The sequence below is a fragment of the Micropterus dolomieu genome, linkage group LG04, assembly GCF_021292245.1.
Source record: "Micropterus dolomieu isolate WLL.071019.BEF.003 ecotype Adirondacks linkage group LG04, ASM2129224v1, whole genome shotgun sequence".
NCBI classification, from domain to species: domain Eukaryota; kingdom Metazoa; phylum Chordata; class Actinopteri; order Centrarchiformes; family Centrarchidae; genus Micropterus; species Micropterus dolomieu.
Window position 1 is genome coordinate 13823310 of NC_060153.1, and position 22185 is coordinate 13845494.

The window sequence follows — 22185 nt, forward strand, 5'->3', positions numbered from 1 at the left end:
TGTTTCCCTTTTTGCTTATGTCTTAATCTTCAGTCAATGTACAATAACATTACATTTTTAATGTTGCTTATGCTTTTTCTTGTGTAAGGTCTGTGCCGTTTCAGCTCATATTTCATAAACATGTAATCAGCAACAAAACTGAATTTCATGTTTTTTTTATTCCGTCTATACAATAACTGAACATACCATACAATCTCCATAGCCTTCAACAGTAAAGTGACAAACATTTAGTCCTCTCATGGTTACACTATGTTAGATATACAGAAAAAAAACACACAGAAATACTTCAAATTTCGCATATCAACAAAAGTCCAGCTTTTTAAAATAGAGGTCATAAGGCAGCGACTTTCATAATCAGTTTAGGCCTTTTATATATTTTAACATTTTGGCATATTGATAAAGGGGTAATACAGTCAGTGCATTTTGCAGAAATTCACATTAACCGTTTAAGCAACAGTTTTAGAAGACAGCACCATAATAATCCTTAACAGACACAGAAGCCTTTTTGGAAGGCTACATTGCTCCATCACCTATAACTCTGTATTTCTTAAGAGACAACATCCCAGCTACTGCTTTAACGAATGTGGAGGAGGCTGAATGTGAGCAGGGAACGCAGAGGAACAGACGCCAGATTTGAGATTTAACCACCAGCTTTTTTATATTCTGTGGTCAAGCTTTACTGTTGATTCCAGAGTCGTGAATTACAGGGTTAGCTTATGTTTACAGGGAGAACATCCTGCAAGGCAATTATTCTTCTCAAGTAAAAAAGTCAAGATTAATCATTAACATATTTGTCAAATGAAATTACCATTTTGTACACAACAGTGTAATGACTCTACAGTACAATAAGGTGCCAACTAGAAGTGGAAGCAATGACCATGTGTTTCTCAGTGACAGTGTAGGGGACAAAATACAGCAAGCAATAAAGTACACAAAAAGGCAAACATGTCTTTAAAGTGTTATTTTTTTGGTTCGATTAAACAGAACTCTACAACACTGCACGGAAACTGACTTCAGTTAACCAACTGTCTACCAGTGAAGGTGCTCGTATTTACAACCCGCATGAAGTCAAGCATCCAAAATGGAGTCGATGCAAAGATCCATTGTATGATGTAATTTTTTATGAGCTGTAAATCTAGATCGCTTCACAGCACGTCCGTGTTATTTTTGAATATCACACAAACCGTCAACTGAAACATAGTTTTAAAACAGTATATGACATAATTTATCAAGTTACAGGTAGACATTAAAATACAGTTACTTACATAAAAAACAGCTAAAACTCCTGGAATTTAAAAATGACAGAAGCTGAGTTGTTTTGTTTTTTAAATTCGCCCCACTTGTATTTGCATTTCACAAACTGTGGAAGTATTATGAATCACCTGGGTGCAAAAATGCTACAACCCTTAGCTCGCAAACTCATCCTGATGATAGTGTAAAAGAAGGAGAAACCCTGGAGAGCTGGTAGAGTTGGATAATGGCAATTCAGCGTTTTCACAAAGCTCAACATTTCAGCAAACATATTAGTTACAAAAAAAAGAATGATTTGTCTTGTTGGAGTGCTTTTCTAACAGATGCAACATCAGATGTACAGTATAAAGAGATGTGTATAAAGCACTGATAACAAGTACAGTAGCAAATGTATGCAAATGTTTAGTTCTTCATTTAGTTTCTTTTGTCTCTCCTCCAACGATGAAACAAACCACAAACGTGCAATATGTACGACTCTGCCTCTCAGCAAAACTTCATTGCCCTTTTAATAAACCACATACTGTACACACAAGAACAGCAGTGACCAAGGAAACTGGCTGATGTGTGGAAGGTCAGGAAACGGAGGGAAAGGCACTTCGTGCCATATCATATACAATTAAAGATCACTTTGCACATCATGAAAAAAAATAAGGTGCATTTAAAGCGCATTTTACTGTTAAGTTATCTAGGTGTTGAAATTACATTAAAATGCAATATTATATCAATGTTAGTTTTCTCAAAAAGAGACTGCAAGGCGAAATCTGCAGTTAGTCATGTACATGTAGAAGTTTTTTGTTCTCATCGAAAAAATGTGACTTAATCCTACGTTCACAATTCTGTCTGGCAAGCGCAAACTGGTCCAATTCCAACATTCCCATTTCTCCAGAACTTGTATTTGACAAACTAAATGCATAAAAAGCCAGAAATTTATTCCTGTACTCACATGAAGTGTGAAGGCCCCATCAGTGCAAGGTGAATTATCTTACTAGCTACCAGACTTCTTCTCAACTTGAACTGAGCTCAGCAACACTTCTGATGATGGTAATTCAAAGGTGTCTTGGACTGAAATGCAACTATAGAGGTCAAACATATCACATCAATTTGACTTGACTCAGTGATTGAACATGCATGAAAATCCATTATTAGAACAGTTTCTTGGGTTGCTCCTGTCCTGGCCTCAAATTTAATGACCTTAGTAAATAAAATAATCAAGTTTATATTACTTGTCCAGTTCATGACATTTTTACTACATAACAAAAAATGAAAACAACACTAGCAGCTCCTGTTTTTCAAAATGTTACAGATGTCAGCATTACCCAGGCCTGTCTCACTGTCTCTTATCTACCTTTTTGTGCAGTAGACAAGACCATCAACAGTTCTTAGTACCTTCAGGCATCACATATCTGGCATCCAAACTGAATCTGAATCAGTTGGTCCAGTCTATGTGACTGCCATTGCTTAAAAAAAGGCACAGTCACTATGCACGATTACAAGGACTGAACAGTTCGATGTGTGATGGTGCTAAATGTCTTACAGACATGCACTGAAAAATCTACACATAAGCACACTATTATATATGATATTTAATGTGTGGTGCTGCACAGCTAGCTCTCTGATCTGCAAACACTAAGATTGAGTGTTATAATTACTGAGTCCAACTCGCTCCAATAAGCATAAAGGGCTCACCTCAACAGATATAAATTTCACCTAACAACGAGAGGGCTAACATGATACCTTTCAGAAACAGAACAGTGTGGCAGCTTTAAAAGCCAAGCCAACTGTATACTGACCTGATATTACGCAATGTCCATGGGCTGCATTTATTGACATTGATGGAAAATCCTCATAACACTCATGATATTTCTACAGGGGATTATACAGCGTATGTGTACGGTACTCTATGATGAATCCACAGCGATAAATGTGGAACCTTTGCATGTCCTGCATCCATATAACCCTTTTACAAGCGAAATGTGTTCAGAATAATCTTTACCGAATGGATGGTACAGGTTTCTTCTGGGTGGGAAAAAGTGTGATTACATTATCATCCCCATCTTTGGTCTGTGGTCAGGACTGGTTACTTTAGACAAATGCTTTAGAAAATTCTTGGGACTTGAAATTCAGCCCATCATGATTCTTAATGTATTTATCCTGTCGGCCCACTCTACTTTGACACCGTAGCCTCGGTCCTACAGCAGGGCGTTGGACATGTTACTGTTCTGCCAGCGCAGACAGGTGGTCTTGGAATGCTTGTATAGGTGGGAGGACTGGCTGAAGCGCTTTCCACACTTGAGACATGCGTAGGGTTTCTCTCCTGTGTGGACCCGGATGTGTTTCTTGCAGTCGGTAAGCGTGAGGAAGGTTTTGCAGCAGATTTTACAGGCGTATTTCCGAGCTCCCTCAACCACCAAGACATTGTGCTCCGACAGAGCCTTCTTGCACTTGGACAGGACGTCTGCTGAAGCTCGGGTCAGCTGAGGGGGGAGGGAGGTGGGCCTGCCATTGTTCATCTCATAGCCACCGCTCTTGTTTAGAAGCAGAGGACTTGCCAGACTTGAGGAGGAAGAGGCGGCGTCCTGGAGGACGCCACTTACTCCTTCTTCTCCTCCCATGCCTGTGGTCATTTTTGGAGCAATACGTCTGTAACCTGGATAGCCCAGAGCAGCAGCAGTCGCACCTCCTGCCCCTCGTGAGGGTCTTGCCAGGGAATGAAGCCCCAGACTAGAGCGCTGGAAGTCCAAACCAAAGGGATCTACTCCTTCACGTCCTCCACTACCACCTCCCCCATTTCCTCTAGAGTTCCCTAAACCATCATGCAGGGGGCGCAGGAATAGAGAATCAGCCTGTAGGTTGTCCCCATAACCGTTGTGACTCTCACCACCGAGCGGACCTGACTGCAGAAGAGAAGAAGCAGAGCCAGATGGCCCGGCAGCTTCCTGTCTGAGCAGGAAGTGATGTGCTACTGCATTGCCAGTTGTTGTGTTAGGGAGGTCATCCTCTCCAGCAACCAACCCTGTACCGCCACTTCCGTAATCCTTAGGGCTGAGGAAGCTGGAAATACTAAAACCAGGTTTGCCACCAAGTCCATTATTGCACCCAAAGCCTCCTCCGACTCCGCTGCCTCCTCCCATGCTGCTCTTGAGGAGAAGCTGGGTGCTGGGCTGCAGCAGGGAGTCAGAGCTGGGTTGGGGTTCAGAGGTGAAGCTGCGGTCGCTGCTCTCTGGGCTCAGCTCCGCCTTCTCCTCCTCCTCCTGGCCTCCGGGCTCAGCCCGGTCGCTACCTTCAGCCTGTGATGTGACGTCGCTGATTTCATCAGTTGGCTCAGGTGAACTTAGGGGCTCTCGTTTAACCACCACCTAGTTAAAGTAAAGGAGGAGTTTCATCTAAGGCCAAACGAGATTTGTAAAAAGTCAAGGAGCATGCAAAGACAACAGGTAAACTAGAGCAGCCTAAAAGGAATATTCCGTTCACCGTATCATCAGTATCATCATGTTTTGCTGATGCTGTGAGATTTGAAAACATTTTTTCTAATACAGTTAAGCACATGTTAAGGAAATTCTCACACCATCTTTACTAGGGGTGTGGCAGCATTTTAGGTACCCTGTGGAAACAATAAATGGTGACAGAGTGACAGACAAGACACAAACAATATATAAGCAACATTTAAAAAAGGCACCGGTATTGTTTTGCATTTTGGGACTTTCAGTCGAATAAAAGAATCCAGTCATGTCTTTCTTTGAGGATTTCTTAGTGTTAAAATATCACCTCGTCTCATGAGCTAACTGTATCGTCACACTTTCACAGTCTTTACGCAATGCCGCTGTCACTGGGGTTCATCCTCTGTTGCACCTTACTTTACACATTGTTATATTCTATTGTCAATCTCCATGACTGCTTCACATTTAAGTCATAAACTGCTTTGGCCAGATATTTTATAACATCCAACGTCATTTCAAACCACTTCTGTCACACTGCGGAGCTGCTTTGATGACACATTATTGGCAGCTGTATTCATATTATAATATAGCTGCCAACTACGCATTATTCTTGTTTTGGGCCCCTTAATACAACTACTGACACGGTTAAATTTGTTCTGTTTCTGTCTGCTGATTTTCAGTGGCAATGACTTAAAGCTATAAAGTTTGAGATTCTTCTTTTTACTCTTGGGTAACATGTAGCCTTATGTAGAGGGGCAAACATTATAATGATGATCTAATCTCACGAATATGCAGGTTGCATTCACCAAGTTGACAGAGGGGGTTATGACAGCACATTTGTGCTGTACAATGAATATGAAATGTTGTTGCACAAGGCTTAATGAGTTAGTTACTTTGTCATAAACAAGCAAATCAAGCCACAACTTTACCTTCTGTTCCTGCTCTTCAGCCTCCTCTGTCCCTGATTTGATCTTCACCCCTGCTCTATTGTCCTGCTGGTCCTGGTCTTCCATGTCCTCCTCCTTGCTCACCCCTCCCTGCATTCTCCCCAAGTCCTCCCTCTCACAATGTCCACTGTCCGACTGGCTGGGCATCTGAGGATCATCCTGGGACACCCCTACTAGGCCAGTGATTGCGGCGTCCAATTTGGATTCATCCCCCATCTTGTGGGAGTCCGGGGAGAGTAGTGCTCCTTCCTCTCTGTCTGCGTTCACGCCTCCTTCTCCTAACAGCCCCAGATTAGGAGCAGAGGGGCGCTGCCTCTGTCTGGGTCTCTCCTCTGACAGGCCCAGGGCCAGAGAGGGCTTGCGTTTGTGGAAGCGACGGATTGGGAAGGAGGCTCTCTGCTCAACCACTCCCCTGCCAACTACATTTCCAACTCCGTCCTCCTCTATGCCACCCAAGGCAGAGCTCACCAAGCTAAGCCCCAGCTGCTGCAGGAGGAAGGAGCGCTGCAACTTTGACGTGGCAGCGTTTGCTGCAAGGTTAGCATTGGCTGCTAGATTAGGGTTCGCCGCTAAATCTGCTACTTGCTGCTGCTGCTGCCTGTGCCTATGCTGCTCCTGTTGAGGGTGGTGATGGGTGGGTCTGTCGGATGATGGGGACATGGGCAGGGTGCGCGTGGTCAGGTAATGTTTGCAGGCCTTGACTACATTGTTGAGGTGCAGATGTGAGGCCGCAAGGAGGATATCCATGACGTTGCTCTCGCCAAGCATCAATGTGGAGGTGTACATCATGTCGACAAGAGCAGCAAAAGCTTCAGCTGTCACCACCTGCAGGTACACAAGACGTTGACTGATCATCTTTGCTACAGAGAGTTTAAGACTTGTCAGAAGTTTTTACTGACTCACTATCACCACTATTGTTATCTGACGTTGAAGAGTCTCCTCGACTCCTGCCTCTTATCACCAGCGTCATTACACTCTTCTCCATTCTCATCACTATAAACATTTTTGTAATATCACCATCCTTGCCCTCTTTTACACAACACTGTTAAGATCTTAACCTCGCTGTCCAGCTGGATCATGTTCATGCTAGCATCCCCCTCTGCAACCGTAAACAGGGCTCTGAAGTGGGTGCTGCAGGCCGCCAAAACCGATCGATGGGCCTTGAAGTGTCTGCTGCCCACCACAATGACACAGTCGCACAGCTGACCGTGGACACGCTGGTAGTTGAGCTGCTGGAAGATCTGCTCGAAGTGGCCTGGGAAATCCATGGCCCTAAAGACAGAAGCAGGTCAGAAGGTTGAAGGTGGCTGAAGGGGGAGAGGAAAAATCTTATGTTTTGAAGATGAAGCGATCAGTGGAATCAGTTTTGATAATCAAATTATTGTTTAAATAATTTGTCGACCAAAAACGTCAAACATTTGCTGCTGCCTGCATCTGAAATTTGATGCTTTCCCCTGTCATGTGTTGTAGTAAACTGAACATCTTTGAGTTTTGGATTGTTGGTAAACAATGGACAGGGATGAGCATTTTCTGCTTCCTAAAACTGTGAAGGTGAATGACATTATTCTGTGGTGTTACAGATAAAGAGTAAAACATCCAGTGAGATTATGAATTCATGTGCACCAAGAGCAATGTTTTCCAGTGGGCTCAAGCAATATGCTGTGAAATAATTAGCACTTCAACTAGTCCAACTGTTTACTGATGCTTAGTGTATTTAGTTAACGTGACAACAACACATTAATAACACAGTAGCTACAGAGTACAGAGCGTAGCTGTAATAACGTTAGATGGGTACTGGATAGTTAGCTAGCAAGACTAGATTGGTTTACACAGGTCAAGTTAGCTAACGTAACTAGCTTATGTAATGAAGGTGAGATTAGAGAGCCAGGAATAATTACCTTGAATTGAAGAAAGCGTAGGTAACACGAGACAGAAACCGGGGCCTGGCCAGAAACGGACAAGGCTAAAGTTAGCTGGCCACTAACCAGCAGATTGCCTGTTAGCTAGGACAGAAGCAGTAACGTTAGCATACGGTCACCCGGCTGGACCGCTTGTGTCGAAGCAGCTTTTTTCCATCAATTGTAGCTTTAGCTGGCCAACATTTCTGCTGCTACGCCCCGCGTCCCCCCTGTAGTCCACTACCTGAAAATTTGCTTGCACTGAATGATTTGGCTGTTGGGGCCAAAATTGCCCGTGATGTGCGCTCACGGTGACTGCAGCTGGACACGTCTGTCAGTGTCACCCCTAGACGCAGCAAACAAAACAGCCGTTTACAAGATACTGATTCTCATTTACTATCCGGGTCCGATATGGACGTGTTATGATTTCTATTTATTTTATCACACTCAGACGAGTTTTCCCAACCAGACTCACACGGTGGCGCTGTGCTTCACATCCATGCCCATGACCTCGCCGAGGTGAAAGGCTGAATTTATACCTTTCACCCAGAAGGTGTCGCTGCTGCAGCCACAGAGCCTGGGTATCCAAAGAGTAAAGACAGAGTCAAGATGTTTACCCTTTGATTTATGGATGTCACTTGTCACGCACCTTTTTTTAATACTCATTCTGCCACTGTCTTCTCATGTATGGTATGTTAATAATTTATTTATTTTATAATTTATATTTACAATAAATAAAATACAACTATATCTCACTATTTTAAAGGATATACATTCCACTTGCCTTAATATACAAGGCTTCAATAGAACATATGTATGGTAGATTCTTGCAGATTAAAAACAAGGGGAGAATAGAGAATGTGGGCCTATATACTGTGTCATGAGTTTTTTTGTATTGAGGAGTCCCCTGAACAACCATAACTTGATTATTTAATTTGTTTGTTTTCTTTACTGTTTATTATGCTAATATTTTTAAATCTTTTTTTAGTACTTATGCAGCCTATGTATTTTGCATAATTTGGAATAAAGTTTGCATTTAAAGCACTTTGATCTGGCTGCTGAATTATGTCTGTTGATACCTAATAAAAACACCTTTCCAATATGAATGACAGCATTTATAATACTAATAACACAATAAGAACAGTTATTTTCAAGTACTGCAGATACTGAAAGAATAAATGGTTTAAGAACCATAGACTGTATTCATATGTTAAGAACTAAATCAAATTTTATAACACTTATCTATATCATTTCACATACTTGTGTACATACTAACAGTCCTGTCTATTATCTACTTTATTTGTTTAGCTTTGTTGTCCATATTCTTAGCTATTAAGTCTATTTCTGTGTAAGTAGGCCTACATTGAGAGCAATGGAAAAAAAACCCATCAAATTCCTTGTGGGCATAGACTACTTGGCCAATAAAGCTGATTCTGACACATAAATTACATTATAAATACAACAATGACAACAATGTTCAACTGTTTATTAGCTTGCAGGACAGTTATGTATGTTGTTATCTATCTGTTACATAGTCACATTGAGAAAATAGCCTATACATATTCAGATTTAAAACCTGATACTACCAATGTGCAAAATACAATACAACCACAAATTTGAGTTCGCTGCCAAACATTATTTCACCATCACCTGTAATTTATTGGTTGAAAAATCTCCAAAGGCTGAAAAGCCGCCACTAGCAGTAGCAAATCGCCTATTGAATAGTAATCTTAAATCTTAATTTAATATTGTATTATACATTCCTGGCCGAATTTACGAGTTTTGTACCTTGAACGATAGCCTAGCCTGGACGGGACTCTTGCCGAACCCGGAACTACAAGGGAGAGAAACCTCTTGCCCCACTTGGAAACACATGAAAACAACTATGGCTGCCTCCTGCTCGTTGGTGTGTTGTGGAGAGGAGAGGGAGTCCGACAAAGCTGTTATTGGTGACGATCTCACATTTGTTGGCTGTCGAAACGTTTTCTAGAACAAAATTGTAATTGTAATCGCGCTTGTCATTGTCGGTCGTGCTTATCTTAATTATTTTAAACACCCATTTATAGTTCACACGTGGGTGCTAGCAACAGGGCTAAGTTAGTTGTCCACTGTTGTGCTGCTGGCCAGAGTGGAGTTTGAGGTTTTTATTGTGTATGAAGTTAAATTTCACAGTAGCACAAAAACAAACGTTATTCAGAAATGTGTTTTATCTTGTGGGTTGCTGTTAATTAATTCAACTTAATGTTCCTGTGTATCTTAAATCCTAAATGTGTTCTTTACAGTATGAATCACAATAATTGACAGGTTTCTACTTATCACAGTACGCTTTTCAAACGGAAGCGTAAAAAATGGAGACAGGCTGGATTTCACGATGTACAAAAACGCAGATGAGAGTAACCCTAGGAAAAAGAGCCGACGGATTTTGGTGAGAAAGACTGAAGGGCTGCTTTCATCCTTAGTACTATGTATTTGCACTGCACCTTGTGTTTATGAGATGACTTGTTTAGGTTGGCTTTCATTGTTGTGTTGCTTCTGTTCCCCCTGTCTAGGTTGCTGAATCAGAAAGACTTTCCTATGTTGGAAATAATTTTGGAGCGGGGTCCTTGAAATGCAACAACTTTTGCAAGTAAGTTAATGTGTAGCATATTTTGAGATATTGTGACTGTGACAAACTAACACTGTGAAGAGAGTTAATAAGTGTGATGTTTGGTGTCTGTTTAGATATTATGTAGGCGTTCTGAACAAGCAGACCATGCAAATGGAGGTGCACAGTGCTCAGCTCTTCAACATGCAACCTGTTATACCAGGTAAAAGGACAACAAATCACCAGTGTGTGTTGATTACAATGCTGAAGGTACCATTCATGCCTTAATGCGGCTGATGATGAGTCAACACACCCCAAGTTACAGATAACTATACAAAACAACCAGACCAAGATCTTTTTGAAATTAACTGGTCCAAATGCAGTGTAATGTATTTGTGCTGTTTTTCTCTGTCAGCAGACACAACAGAGACTGCAAAACCCCAGGACACTACTCTGACCTACAGAGACAAGGTGATTAGTTGTTCTGTTTTTTTAATTTTTTGTTTTTTTTGAAGACTGGGCTTATGTAAGAATAAACTAATTGTATGTCGCACCTTCTCTTTAGGTTGACTCTCTGATTGAGGCGTTTGGTACCAACAAACAGAAGAGAGCTCTGAGCTCCCGCAGGCTGAATCAGGTGGGCAGTGATACCCTGCATCAAGCAGTGGCTAAGGCTGCCAACACTGTGATCGACCAGAAGGGTCTAGAAGGTAAACTAGTCATAGATATGGAAGTCAGGAGTTGACAAGTCATCAAGTAGTTATGAGAGAGTTCACCATATGGAATTCTCAGAGTGGTCGGTTAATAAATAAAGTTAATAATAATAATAACAAAATAAAGTTATCTTTCACTCCACAGTCTTCTCCTGTTCATTTTGGTACCACGACTTTATCGTTTTTCATCTCTCTGCCTTCAGCTCTACAACAGGAAGTGGCTGAGACAGAGTCCCAGGGAGACCTGGCTCTCCACTTGCCCCCCTGCAATGCAGACGCCGACAGACCTGACAACGTCTACCTGTTTGACGATAGTATCCTCTTTGTTTGTGTTTTTATGTGCAAGTGTTAATAAAGAAGTGCAAGAGCAGTAGATGGGGGGGTAAACAGATAGTGTACAATAGTTGGAGGTGAAAGCTGCAGCTGAGTTTGCTTGTTCGGGTCTCCATCCTTAATCAATATCTACAGTCATTAGTCCAGCCGAGTTTGGGGCTTTGGAGCAGGCTGGTTCCAAGATGGCAGCACTCACCACTGAGGAGCTGCAGAAGATGAGAGATGACGGAGGGTAGGGTGACAAAGAAAGGGCTCACGTGTGCTGAGACATTTTATTAAGCTGCATTTAGTTTCCTTGTGTTCTAATGTCTTTTTTTAAAAAACTTTTTATTTAAGGAGCCTGTGTGTCGTGAAGCACCTGGAGAACATGGCAACTGTAGGCGAAGCCAGAGATAAAAGGGCGCGCTGTATCTTCTACCTCTCTCTGCTTCTCAAACTGGCACGGCAGAAAAGCGTCACCCGCAAGTGTGAGTTATGTTGTTTTGCCTCCTTAATGTGTTAAAAGTGTTCTCACCCACATCTCTGGAGCAGACACTAATTCTGATTTATGTTTACATATACAGTTGGCCAGGAGGAAGGCTGTCCTCGTATCATTCAGAGCAAACTATTGAAAACATTTACTGTGGAGACTTTCAACAATGGCAGGTATAATGGAACTAACTAAAATATATATATTTGTTTTGCACATTTTTATATACAGTCCCCTCCAAAAGTATTGAAACTGTAAGGCAAATTCCTTTGTTTTTGTTGTTCACTGAAGACATTTGGGTTTAAGATCAAAATACAAGAGTTCAGAATTTCAGCTTTTATTTCCTGGTATTCACATTTAGATGTGTTAAACAACTCAGGACATATCACCGTTTGTACTAGACCACAGCATTCTTAGGTGAGCAAAAGTAATGGAACGAATAATCTTAAAGTAAATAACATTTAATATTTGGTGGCATAACACTTGCTTGCAATAACTGCCTCAAGCCTGCAACCCATCGACATCACCAAACTGTCGCATTCTTCATTTGTGATGCTATTCCAGGCTTTTACCGCAGCTTCTTTCAGCTCTTGTTTGTTTCGGGGTGTTTCTCCCTTCAGTCTCCTTAAGGAGGTGAAATGCATGCTCTATTGGGTTAAGGTCAGGTGATTGACTTGGTCAGTCTAAAACCTTCCACTTTTTTCAGTGTGCTTTGAGTCTCCTCCTGCTGCATGATAAACTTCCTTCCGATTGGTTTCAATGCATTTCTCCATAAATTAGCAGACAAAATGTTTCTGTCCACTTCTGACTTCATTCTGCTGCCGCCATCATCAGTTACATCATCAATAAATATTAATGAGCCTGTTCCAGAAGCAGCCATGCACGCCCAAGCCATGACAGTACCTCCACCATGCTTCACAGATGAGCTTGTATGCTTCGGATCATAATCAGTTCCTTTCTTTCTCCACACTTTGGCTTTTCCATCACTTTGCTAGAGATTAATCTTGGTCTCATCAGTCCATAAGATTTTGTTCCAGAACTTTTGCAGCTCATCTCTGTACTTCTTTGCAAATTTCAATCTGGCCTTCCGATTCTTCCTGCTGATGAGTGGTTTGCATCTTGTGGTGTGGCCTCTATATTTCTGCTCTCTGAGGCTTCTTTGAGCAGTGGATTGTGATACCTTCATCCCTGCACTGTGGAGGTCATTGGTGTCACTTACTGATGTTTTGGTGGTTTTCTTCACAGCTCTCACGATATTTCTGTCATCAACTACTGTTGTTTTCCTTGGCCGACCTGTTCAACGTCTGTTGCTCAGTACACCAGTAGTTTCTTTTTGAGGACATTCCAAATTGTTGTGCTTGCTATGCCCAATGTTTGTCCAATGGCTCTGGTCAATTTTCTGTCTTTTCTCAGCTTGACAGTGGCTTGCTTTTCTCCCATAGACAGCTCTCTGGTCTTCATGTTGGTTTATCCTCTTTAACAGGAAATGCAGTCTTTATAGGTTTGAACCAAGGATGAAAACTTAGACTAGTCCTGCAGAGCTATTTAATGTTTGGACAATCAACCTAAAAGGCAACACCTGGGCAACAAGAAACATTTGTCAGTCACATGTTCCAATAGTTTTGCTCACTTGAAAAATGGGTGGGTTCAAACAAAGGGTGATATGTCCTGAGTTGTTTAACACATCTAGATGTGAATACCAGGAAATGAGAGCAGAAATTCTGAACTCTTGTCTCATACTCATCTTTTGATCTTAAACCCAAATGTCTTCAGTGAACAACAAAAACAAAGGACTTTGCCTTACCGTTCCAATACTTTTAGAGGGGACTGTAAGTAACGCCTTGTAAACATGCATTTCATAACTACTGGCATGTGTCTGGAATTTTTATTTGGCTGGATTCAGTTTGCAATTGCATATTAAAAATGGTGATCACTTTGAATTGTCTTTGCTAAATTTCAGAAAGGGTCTACAATTGTCTCTTGCAGTATTTTGCACCACTTTCTGTGTATTGTTTATATCGTAACGCATACAAATACATTTTCTGTGGTTTGGCCTCTCAGCCTTGTATATAAACACACACAGGTGTCACTTGTTCACCTCACCTTTCCCCTTTTAGGGTCCAGAACATGGTTTCTTCCTCAATGCGTGCCAAATTAGCAGCTTACTCCCTGGCCCTGCTGCTTCATATGGGTCACATGACTGCTGACCTCACATTACTTCACCGTGACCTGGCAATCACAGAGGCCAGGTAAAAAAAAAAAAAGAAACAAAAAGGGCTAAGTCTGCATTTATATATAGAAACTGAAAGAAAAGTGTATTGTTTACACATTGTGTTGCAGTTAGGTTTAGCAAATGCATTTAACATTAACGGAAATATTAAAAAAAAACACTAGTTGTTACTGTTTGAATAAGTCAGTGGTGTTGACTCAGCTGAATGTATTGATGCAATTTCTTTCCGCTTATGGTTAATCATCACATGATTAGAGTTGTGAATTGTAGGATTTTTGACTTGAACCACACCACATAAAACACTGCATAAAAAACTTTTTTTTTTGTGACGTCCTATAGGATGATTGAAGTAGCAAAGTCAATGGGACTGACTTTAACTAAACCGGCCAGGGGAAAGTCTGACGAGGCTGGACTGCGAGACGACCACAGGCAGGCCTCTCTAGTCCTACCTCTGGTCAAATATGATCAGTTCATGGAGAGACGGAAACGCAAGAAAATGCACTGAAGATCGAGATGAGACGAGAAGTTGGATAGAGAGGAAGTACTAAAAGAATTGGAAATGCCACAAACAAGATCTGTTTATTAATGCATTTTGTAGACAAATAAAGTGGTGAACTTTGAGTTGTACATATTGTTACTTAATGCTTAGTGTACAACATACAAAAAAGCGGAGTAATGGTGTGTAAACAAATTCTAGATGGCAGAAAACATCTAGCTTTAGACAGTCAAAACGTATAGGCACATTTGTAGACCGCACATATAGCACATTTAACTTTTTTTCCTTTCTATAACTGGTTATTACCAAGTGAGTCTGTGTGGTTGTGTGTCACCGCAGCTTGCTGGTAGTCTTTGGAATCCATCACATTTTAAAAGCAACACGGAGGACAGGACACGAAAACACACACTCACCAGGAAACAGAGCAGCTCTGTGCAAGAGGCAGAAGCTTAAGTTTGGCTTTGTTTTTTTTGTATTTTTTTTTGCATATACACCTCACACTATGACCTTCCCTAGCTACAATCATTGATTGATTTAGAAAGTCAAACAAGGCACAGCTTTACTTTGTAGCATAAATGAAGCTGGCACCTCTGAAGCCTCTTGACTCCTGCTAGGAATTATATATGTGCACTTCCTAACCAGTGAGTCTCAGAAGCAAACTGACAAAACCAACAAAGTAAGACCAACTTGTAAAAGGACATGAAAAGGTTAAAGCTTCGGTATGGAAATGTTTGTTTTAAGATGTAGGACTGTGACTATGCTTGAATGTGTTGGACTCCAGTTTCCTAGAATCTACATTTGATGAGTGCACTGGAATTATATCATAAACATACAAAAAAAACTGATTTCAGATTTACAAATGTTCCGTCACCCTTATGCACTGGAAGGTGGATGGCCCCTTTAGTTGTTTTACTGGGAGCAGCCTCACTCCATGACTCTTAACTCCACCGCACAGTTTTAGATGGTCAAGAGTGCCCCAAATGTACGAAATACAAAGTCAAAACTGACCAGATGTTGACATCTTGGTTTATCTTGACCTCATTGATTTCCAAGTGCTTGCCAGTATTCACAGGATAGAGCAGAACATGCTGCCGCTATGGCAACCGTTTTCTACAGTGGCGCTGATCCTGGTTGTCATAGAAATTCCAAGTCGTGAAGGATACTGGGTTGAGGCGAGGCCAGAAGGGGAGCTGGCCAATGGACGAGGTGGAGGGCTTTCCAAAACCCAGGGAGGAGCAGATGTAAAGCTTAAAGAAAAATGTAAAGATGTTAAATAGTAATAAATAATAACTTATTTACTGTATCTTTATATAGTAATGTAGTATTTATCAAACAAATCAACAGGACTGTTGCCGGTTGCCTAGCTACCTGTTATTAAGGCTGAACAATTAATCAAAATATTATGGAAAGCGCAATACGACCATGTGCAATATCTAAATCGCAGGAGCTACAATTTTGATACAGGTAAAATATGTCATTATAAATGAAGCATTGTGATGCTACAGAGATGCCCTGGGCTTAATATTCTCCAGATGTAAGGTACACAATTGTTTGGTACAGACCCCAGCAAAAATCACAATCATTTTTATATTTATTTCAGTGAAAATCAATTCCCCCTAAAATTGACTCATCACAACTGCAAAATCTGTCAATAATCACAAATTATTGTTTTTGCACATTGTTGAGCCCTACCTGTTATTATGCCTTAGGACACTGTTGTTGCGCAATACACAGCTGTCATTACCAGGATCCATATGTAGCAATGTTTTCTTGTTTCCCGGGTGGCCCTGGAACAAGAGATTGTCATGGATAACACCTTTTACTGGCCCTTGCACAGCAATGCCACAGCCCTGTGCTGGTTGGACACGGTTGCGCAATACCTAAAGATAAAAATCATATAAAATGCAAGTAATGTATTAATATTTCATTAAGGAGCAATGTGCAGTGTTGTAAGAGTAGTCGGTGTTCATGCCTCAGTCCATCTCACCTTGATGTCAGCACCGCCAGAGACTTGGATCCCATATCCACGGTTTCCAACCACATCATTCTCCACAATCTGCCCACTACCGCTGAAACTGACACCATGGCCACTGTTTTCATAGATGCCGTTACCACGAAGCTCTACTCGACAGTCTTTCTCCACCGTAATGCCACCCCGACCGTTTTCAAGAACGCAGTTTGTAACCAGGCGGGTCAGCTGACTGCTCTGCAGCACAGCAATGCCGGTGCCACGGTTACTGTTTAGGAGGTTAGCAAAAACATTCAGGGGCTCACTGCTCTTCACGTACAGACCGACTGCTACAGAAAGGGAGAGGGAAAGATGGAGAGGACATTAGAGACAAGAAGTGAGCGACTTTGTCCACTTGGCACTATGTACTGCAGGTCTTTTCATTACCTCCATTGTAGGTCATGCAGTTGCTCTCCACCAGGGCCACACTGATGGAACGACGGGCAGAGTGGCGCTCATCCTCACTGTCCAGATCACTCTCCCATGCAAACAGCTCCCCCTCTTCATTCAAGTTCTCCTGCCCTTCTCTCCCTTCTCCCTCTACCCCCCTCCTTTCCCCACTACCTCCGTCTCCCCCAATCCCTTCCTGTCCCGGCCAATTCCCCTCTCTGGCCTCGATGTTCTCCGGGTCCTTCCTGCAAAACACTGCCAGTCCGTACATACAGTTATGGGTGATGTAGTTTCCCAGAAGCTGTGGGAGGCTGGACGACATAACCCACACACCACAGCCTCTGTTACCTGAAGAAATAATAAGGAAGAGGAGGAAATTAACCATCTGTGCCATTGATGGTATAGATAAGATCAAAGGTGAGCTTGTATGTCACGACACATCTATGATGCTGCCATTGACAGGCTGAAATTACATACAGTAGACGTGGTTTCCCTCAATAAGTCCGCGGCCTCTCTCTCCCACCACAATGCCGTCTGAGTAACCATAACAGATGTAGTTGTTCCTCAAGATGGGGTCTCCTCCTCTGCGGATGTCCACCCCCCCCCACTGGTTCTCTTTGATCACATTCTCTGGAATTGACCACAAATGGTGCTTTTACGTTCTGTAGCTGGCACACTTCAAAAGGGGCGAACATTAAGAATGCATCTGGCATGCTAATGTGGAAAAGGAGCTTGGACAGATCCACTCACACACCTGTTATAATCCCTCTGCCATTCTCATTTATAGCTATCCCTGCTGCCTGGCCCTGGAAGATGTGATTCCCACTAAAAGAGAAAGTGAGGAGAGGATGTTGAACAAGTTCAGACCTTATGTAGTAGTCTATGCAGACACACTGGGTTAGGCTTGCTTGTTTATGTTACCAACTACACCCTTAACATCACATCTTACATTATACAACACTGCTTATATCACAGTGTAAAATGCTAGGTTATCTGTAGCAGCAAAACATATACTACTGCACTGCACCAGTCATGGTGAACCTGAATTTGCTTGAATGAAATGATCAAACACCAGAAGTTATTTATTTTAAAGAAAGAGGGTTTAAATAATTTTATGGATATCTGCAGAAATGGTGCAAACATACTTTCATGATATCTCGGGCTGACTGCCAATACCTACATTCATAACTTGGACAGAAAAAACACAATGAACCATAGAAATTACTTTCTCTTAACTGTATTAAACTCCAACATTGCACATGTTTGGAAGAGTCTTAGCCCAGCTCTAAACCTAATTATTATAAATGAATGATGGCTGAATTCCATTTAGCTGCTTCAGAGTCCTGGTTTTGTTCATGCTGGCTCACTTTCACACTGTCCACACTTAACTGGGAAACATCTGTGAGTCAAAATGTCTGCTGTGAAACATACTTATCGTAGTGGTGGTTTTGAACATGGAATGCTAAACAATATTGCTTTAACGTTAACACCCCTGTCTTTTGTCCTTACTAGAGGGGGAAAAAAACACCAGGTACTGTATAATATCCAAGCGACGGGAAAAGCAGGGACTATACGTTCTTGGGCAAGTTCAATGTTTGCAGAGTCCTACTCACCTGACCACAGGATTCCCGCTGAAGAGAATATACACGCCTGCTTCCTTGTTGTTATAGATGTGGTTGCTCCGAATTGAACCTTTCCCATTGCCAAGCACAACAAGCCCTGAACGCAAACCACTGTGTATTTTGTTGCACTGTGGAAAGTACAAAAGACGGTCACACTAAAATCACATACATTTGGAAATGTACCTACTGATGTTAAAAACTATGTAATCTAATGTGAGCTTCTATACATAATTTTTATTGTGTTATGTATTTATCCATGACGACTGTTGTTGAAAGTTCTGGAAATAGATTCATGTTAAGATTATCTTGTCAAACATAGGGGATCGTTTGTTTCTTCTTTTTGAATGATGTGACATTTACCACAATGATGGGGTTAGCCCCTTTCCGGATGTCCAGCCCCGCCTCCCCATTTGAGTGGATGTTGTTTTCTGCGATGAGGCCGTGAGCAGAGAGGCGCAGGAACACACCTGATGCACGGCACTCACACACCTCGTTTCTCAGCATCACTATCTGAAGGAGGCGAGAGAGAGAAGGAGAGGGAGCTCAAGTAACACTTTGAAAAAGAAACTACTGCTTAATTACTCATGATCTGAGCTGCTTCCTTAACTTGATACATGACTTAAAATGTATGCTGCTTATTAAAAGTCATTGAACAAATACAATTGAAATGTATTAAGATACATTTAAGTCACACTCCATTAGTCTGAAAAGTTATGATTTTATTTACCGTGGAGTTCTGGATGCAGCGGACGGCATAGTTTAGCCCACGGAAAACATTGCCCTCCAGCCGAGCTTGTCCGTAATTAGACAAATGCACGCCACCCTTCCCTTCCCTGAAGAGGCAGCGTCTGAGGATACAGCCAAAGGTGGATGCTGCCAACATCTGAGCTTCCGGGTCCCTGTCTAGTTCTTGCTGAAGGGTGAGGGGTTCAGGGGTCACAGATGGGGGATTCGGGGAGGAGGCCAGTGGCAGAGAGCCATCTGGCCGGGGTTTGAGCAGATGGGATAGGCCATGATGGTCACATGGAATTTTGTAATCCAGTGTAAACAGGGTGTTCTTAGTTCCTCCTCCATCTTGGTTCTCCTCCTCTCCCTCGCTGCGGTCACCATCACTCCAGCAGTCTTCAATCACCGTGCCCTGACACACTGCATCTACCCCAGTCCTCCTCTGCCAGTCTTCTATGCTCACATGTTCCTTTTTAACATTAGTGCCTGGAGGTTGATGCCCACCAGTGGAGCCAGCCAGAAGGCCACTGGGAGGACTATTGTCATTCCTGGATGCGCTGCATGACGGCAATGTCCTGGCCAGGGCAGCCAAGTGTTTGCAAGCCCAACTCCTTTCTGAAACCGGAGGACCTTCAACTGTCACAGAAGCCGTGTCACTTCCAGAGAAGTCACAGCTGTCAAATAAACTGAGGACAATGCCCAGCAAGTGGGCTGAGCTGCCCTGTGAGAAGGAGCAGAAGCGAGCCTGGCAGGTTCCTGGGCCGCGAATTTGCAACTGAGCCCCCTCAAAGTTGCAGTTGTCTAGCTGGACGTGACCCCATGAGGTCTAGAGCAAAACAAAGAGAGAAAGGTGACTGGACTGGACAGGCAGATTCAGCAAGAAAGGCACAATTTATTTAGACCAGATTTTGTTAAGATACTTGAAGATGCAGGAGTGAGCAGTCAAGGTTATTCTGAACACTTGATTGCTGGATAAAGAAAACATCACGATAAGCTGTTCTTTACCTTGTAGACCACAGTGGTGAACCAGGGTGGCATGAACACCAGATTACACAGCCTGGCAGTAGGGCACTGCTGCTCCATACACACCAGGAGGGCCACCTCGCCCAATTGTCCCAGCCCAACCAGCTCCACAGGCACCTTCAGCGCCATTTCAGCCTGCTCCTCATACACCCCTGGATGGAGAAGCACACGGTCATATGGCCCCGCCACCCCAAGTGCCCCACGTAGAGTCTCAAACTCACATCCAGGCCCCACATGCCAAACCCTGCGGTCTTTTCTACGACGGAAAAACAGGAGGCAGGCAGAAGACTGGAGCTCTGGGCCATTTTGAGTCCAGGTACGGGTGGCTAGGGCGTGCTGCTTCAGGGCCTCTCTCCAGGATGGGGGCTCCAGATGGGGCTGACTGGGCCAGTTGGGATGTCTGCACTCACGGCAGCCTAAGCAGAGTTGTCTCCAGCGGGTGTTGTCTAGAGAGAGGATGAGCTCCCGCCAGGCACGGCACACCTGGCAGCAGCGGCCCAGGTCAGGGAGAGGCAGGTAGGCTAAGATAACCCTCCACAGCTCCACAGGGAGGCTGCCCACCTCCATGGCAGCAGAGACGCCGGCTGGGGAGCACCGTGACGGGAGGGCCACCTGGAGACAGCCATACACACACACGCAAGCGTATATAAGGCGACAGGAAACCGCTAGCGTCCACCGTTAACAACATTAAATAAAACATTTACACAACGGGGCTTATAAATGACCCAACAGACAAATAATTAACGATACTGTGGGCAGCTGTTACTGTGACTAGCAACCCTGTATTATTTTAGCAGGAAAGCGATGCGTAGCGAATAGACATGATGGGAATGACGCCGTGAATTTTGTAACGTTATTGTATTTTTATTAGTGTATTTAAGTTAATTAACATTAATGTCTCAATGTGGGCCTGCTGAAAGTTTGCTACGATTCATGGCGGTTAGCTAGCAAGGTAACTTAACTCTGGGTATCTGCAAACCTTGCATAGCTACAACATCAACAAACACAGGAGAGCACCGTATCCGTCAAAAATAAAAGCCTTAACGTTACCTTTCACCAGTTTGCCATAGTTAGAAGAATCCGCTACCTATCTATCTATCCAGCCTTACATGTCTGCAACAGCGACTTTTTCCTCACTGCATCCAGAGTTCTCAACAATCCATTATGACTGTAGATGTGCCATCGAAATGGAGTTCAATTGCTTCCAGTTTACGGCAAGACACAACGAAACAAACAGAGCTGCTCCGTCTTCCGCTTCCCAAAAGTGGGCGTTTACCTTATGGAAGTAAACTGCTGCTGACATTGTCGATGACCTGAATGAATCCTATGTAACATTAGAATACGCATGGGGTTAAACTTGATCCTACAGGTTCAACACAATCTTGTCTCTAGCATATCTGCAGCCACCCCACATACCCAGGTACATTATAACTACAGTGCCTATAACAATAACTTACTCAAATATTTTTGGTCTAAATTTCTCCATTCTTGCATGATTACAAGAGTTTTTAAAATGTAAAACACAACATTTTACATCATCCAGGCACTATTTGCATAAACACTTTCCCTTTAAATAAATATTAATCAAACTATACTATGCATACTATAAATCAGTGACTAAGGCAAAGAAAAAAATGTAAACATTTATAATTTTCCAAAATATTGTCACAGCATTTACCATTTCCAGTGTACACACGATACTGGGTTTACGTGAAGGAGATGAGAAGATATTTTAACACTATTTTGAAGAAATATTAATATATTTGAAATATATGAGTGGGGAAGAGCAGCGCAATGGTACAGTGGTTAGCAAGAAGGTCGTGGGTTCAAACCCTGGCTGCCCCAGGCCTTTTTTTGTGGAGTTTACATGTTCTCTCCGGGTGCACTGTCCAAAGACATGCAGACTAGGTTAATTGGTGTCTCCAAAATTGTCCTTAGATGTAAGTGGTTGTTTGTCTATGTGAGTTCCTGTAAAGGAATGGTGATCTGTCCAGGGTGTACCCCACCTTTTGCCCGATGTAAGCTGGGATTGGCTCCAGCCCCCTGCGACCCTGTATG

At 42.6% G+C, this 22185-nt stretch overlaps 3 protein-coding genes across 8 annotated transcripts; 1 reads left to right on the forward strand and 2 right to left on the reverse strand.

The window, feature by feature from the left end:
* Positions 1-139: 139 nt before the first annotated feature.
* On the reverse strand, positions 140-8002 carry LOC123970130 (zinc finger and BTB domain-containing protein 5). Of its 2 annotated transcripts, XM_046048016.1 has the most exons (5): positions 7778-8002; positions 7534-7638; positions 6694-6907; positions 5618-6460; positions 140-4607 (listed from the first exon to the last, which is right to left on the reverse strand). In XM_046048016.1, the coding sequence occupies exons 3-5, from the start codon at positions 6901-6903 to the stop codon at positions 3441-3443; spliced, it is 2220 nt and encodes a 739-aa protein (XP_045903972.1). In that variant the 5' UTR covers positions 6904-6907; positions 7534-7638; positions 7778-8002; the 3' UTR covers positions 140-3440. The 2 variants fall into 2 exon arrangements, with proteins under 2 accessions (XP_045903972.1, XP_045903971.1); XM_046048015.1 differs by having other exon boundaries at positions 7534-8002.
* Positions 8003-9346: 1344 nt separating this feature from the next.
* On the forward strand, positions 9347-14483 carry polr1e (RNA polymerase I subunit E). Of its 3 annotated transcripts, none has more exons than XM_046047408.1 (12): positions 9347-9482; positions 9855-9958; positions 10083-10159; positions 10255-10340; positions 10533-10588; positions 10683-10827; positions 11034-11144; positions 11299-11395; positions 11500-11630; positions 11727-11808; positions 13750-13881; positions 14202-14483. In XM_046047408.1, the coding sequence occupies exons 1-12, from the start codon at positions 9407-9409 to the stop codon at positions 14365-14367; spliced, it is 1263 nt and encodes a 420-aa protein (XP_045903364.1). In that variant the 5' UTR covers positions 9347-9406; the 3' UTR covers positions 14368-14483. The 3 variants fall into 3 exon arrangements, with proteins under 3 accessions (XP_045903364.1, XP_045903365.1, XP_045903366.1); XM_046047409.1 differs by having other exon boundaries at positions 10536-10588; XM_046047410.1 differs by lacking the exon at positions 9347-9482 and adding an exon at positions 9718-9746 and having other exon boundaries at positions 9838-9958.
* Positions 14416-21488, reverse strand: fbxo10 (F-box protein 10). 3 transcript variants are annotated; one of them, XM_046047405.1, is made up of 11 exons: positions 21178-21488; positions 20110-20739; positions 19106-19930; positions 18739-18888; positions 18370-18506; positions 17511-17581; positions 17234-17386; positions 16754-17104; positions 16346-16656; positions 16051-16145; positions 14416-15605 (listed from the first exon to the last, which is right to left on the reverse strand). In XM_046047405.1, exons 2-11 carry the CDS (start codon positions 20692-20694, stop codon positions 15425-15427), a joined length of 2859 nt encoding a protein of 952 aa, XP_045903361.1. In that variant the 5' UTR covers positions 20695-20739; positions 21178-21488; the 3' UTR covers positions 14416-15424. The 3 variants fall into 3 exon arrangements, with proteins under 3 accessions (XP_045903361.1, XP_045903360.1, XP_045903359.1); XM_046047404.1 differs by having other exon boundaries at positions 16051-16238; positions 21237-21483; XM_046047403.1 differs by having other exon boundaries at positions 16051-16238; positions 21178-21483.
* Between the last annotated feature and the right edge of the window lie 697 nt (positions 21489-22185).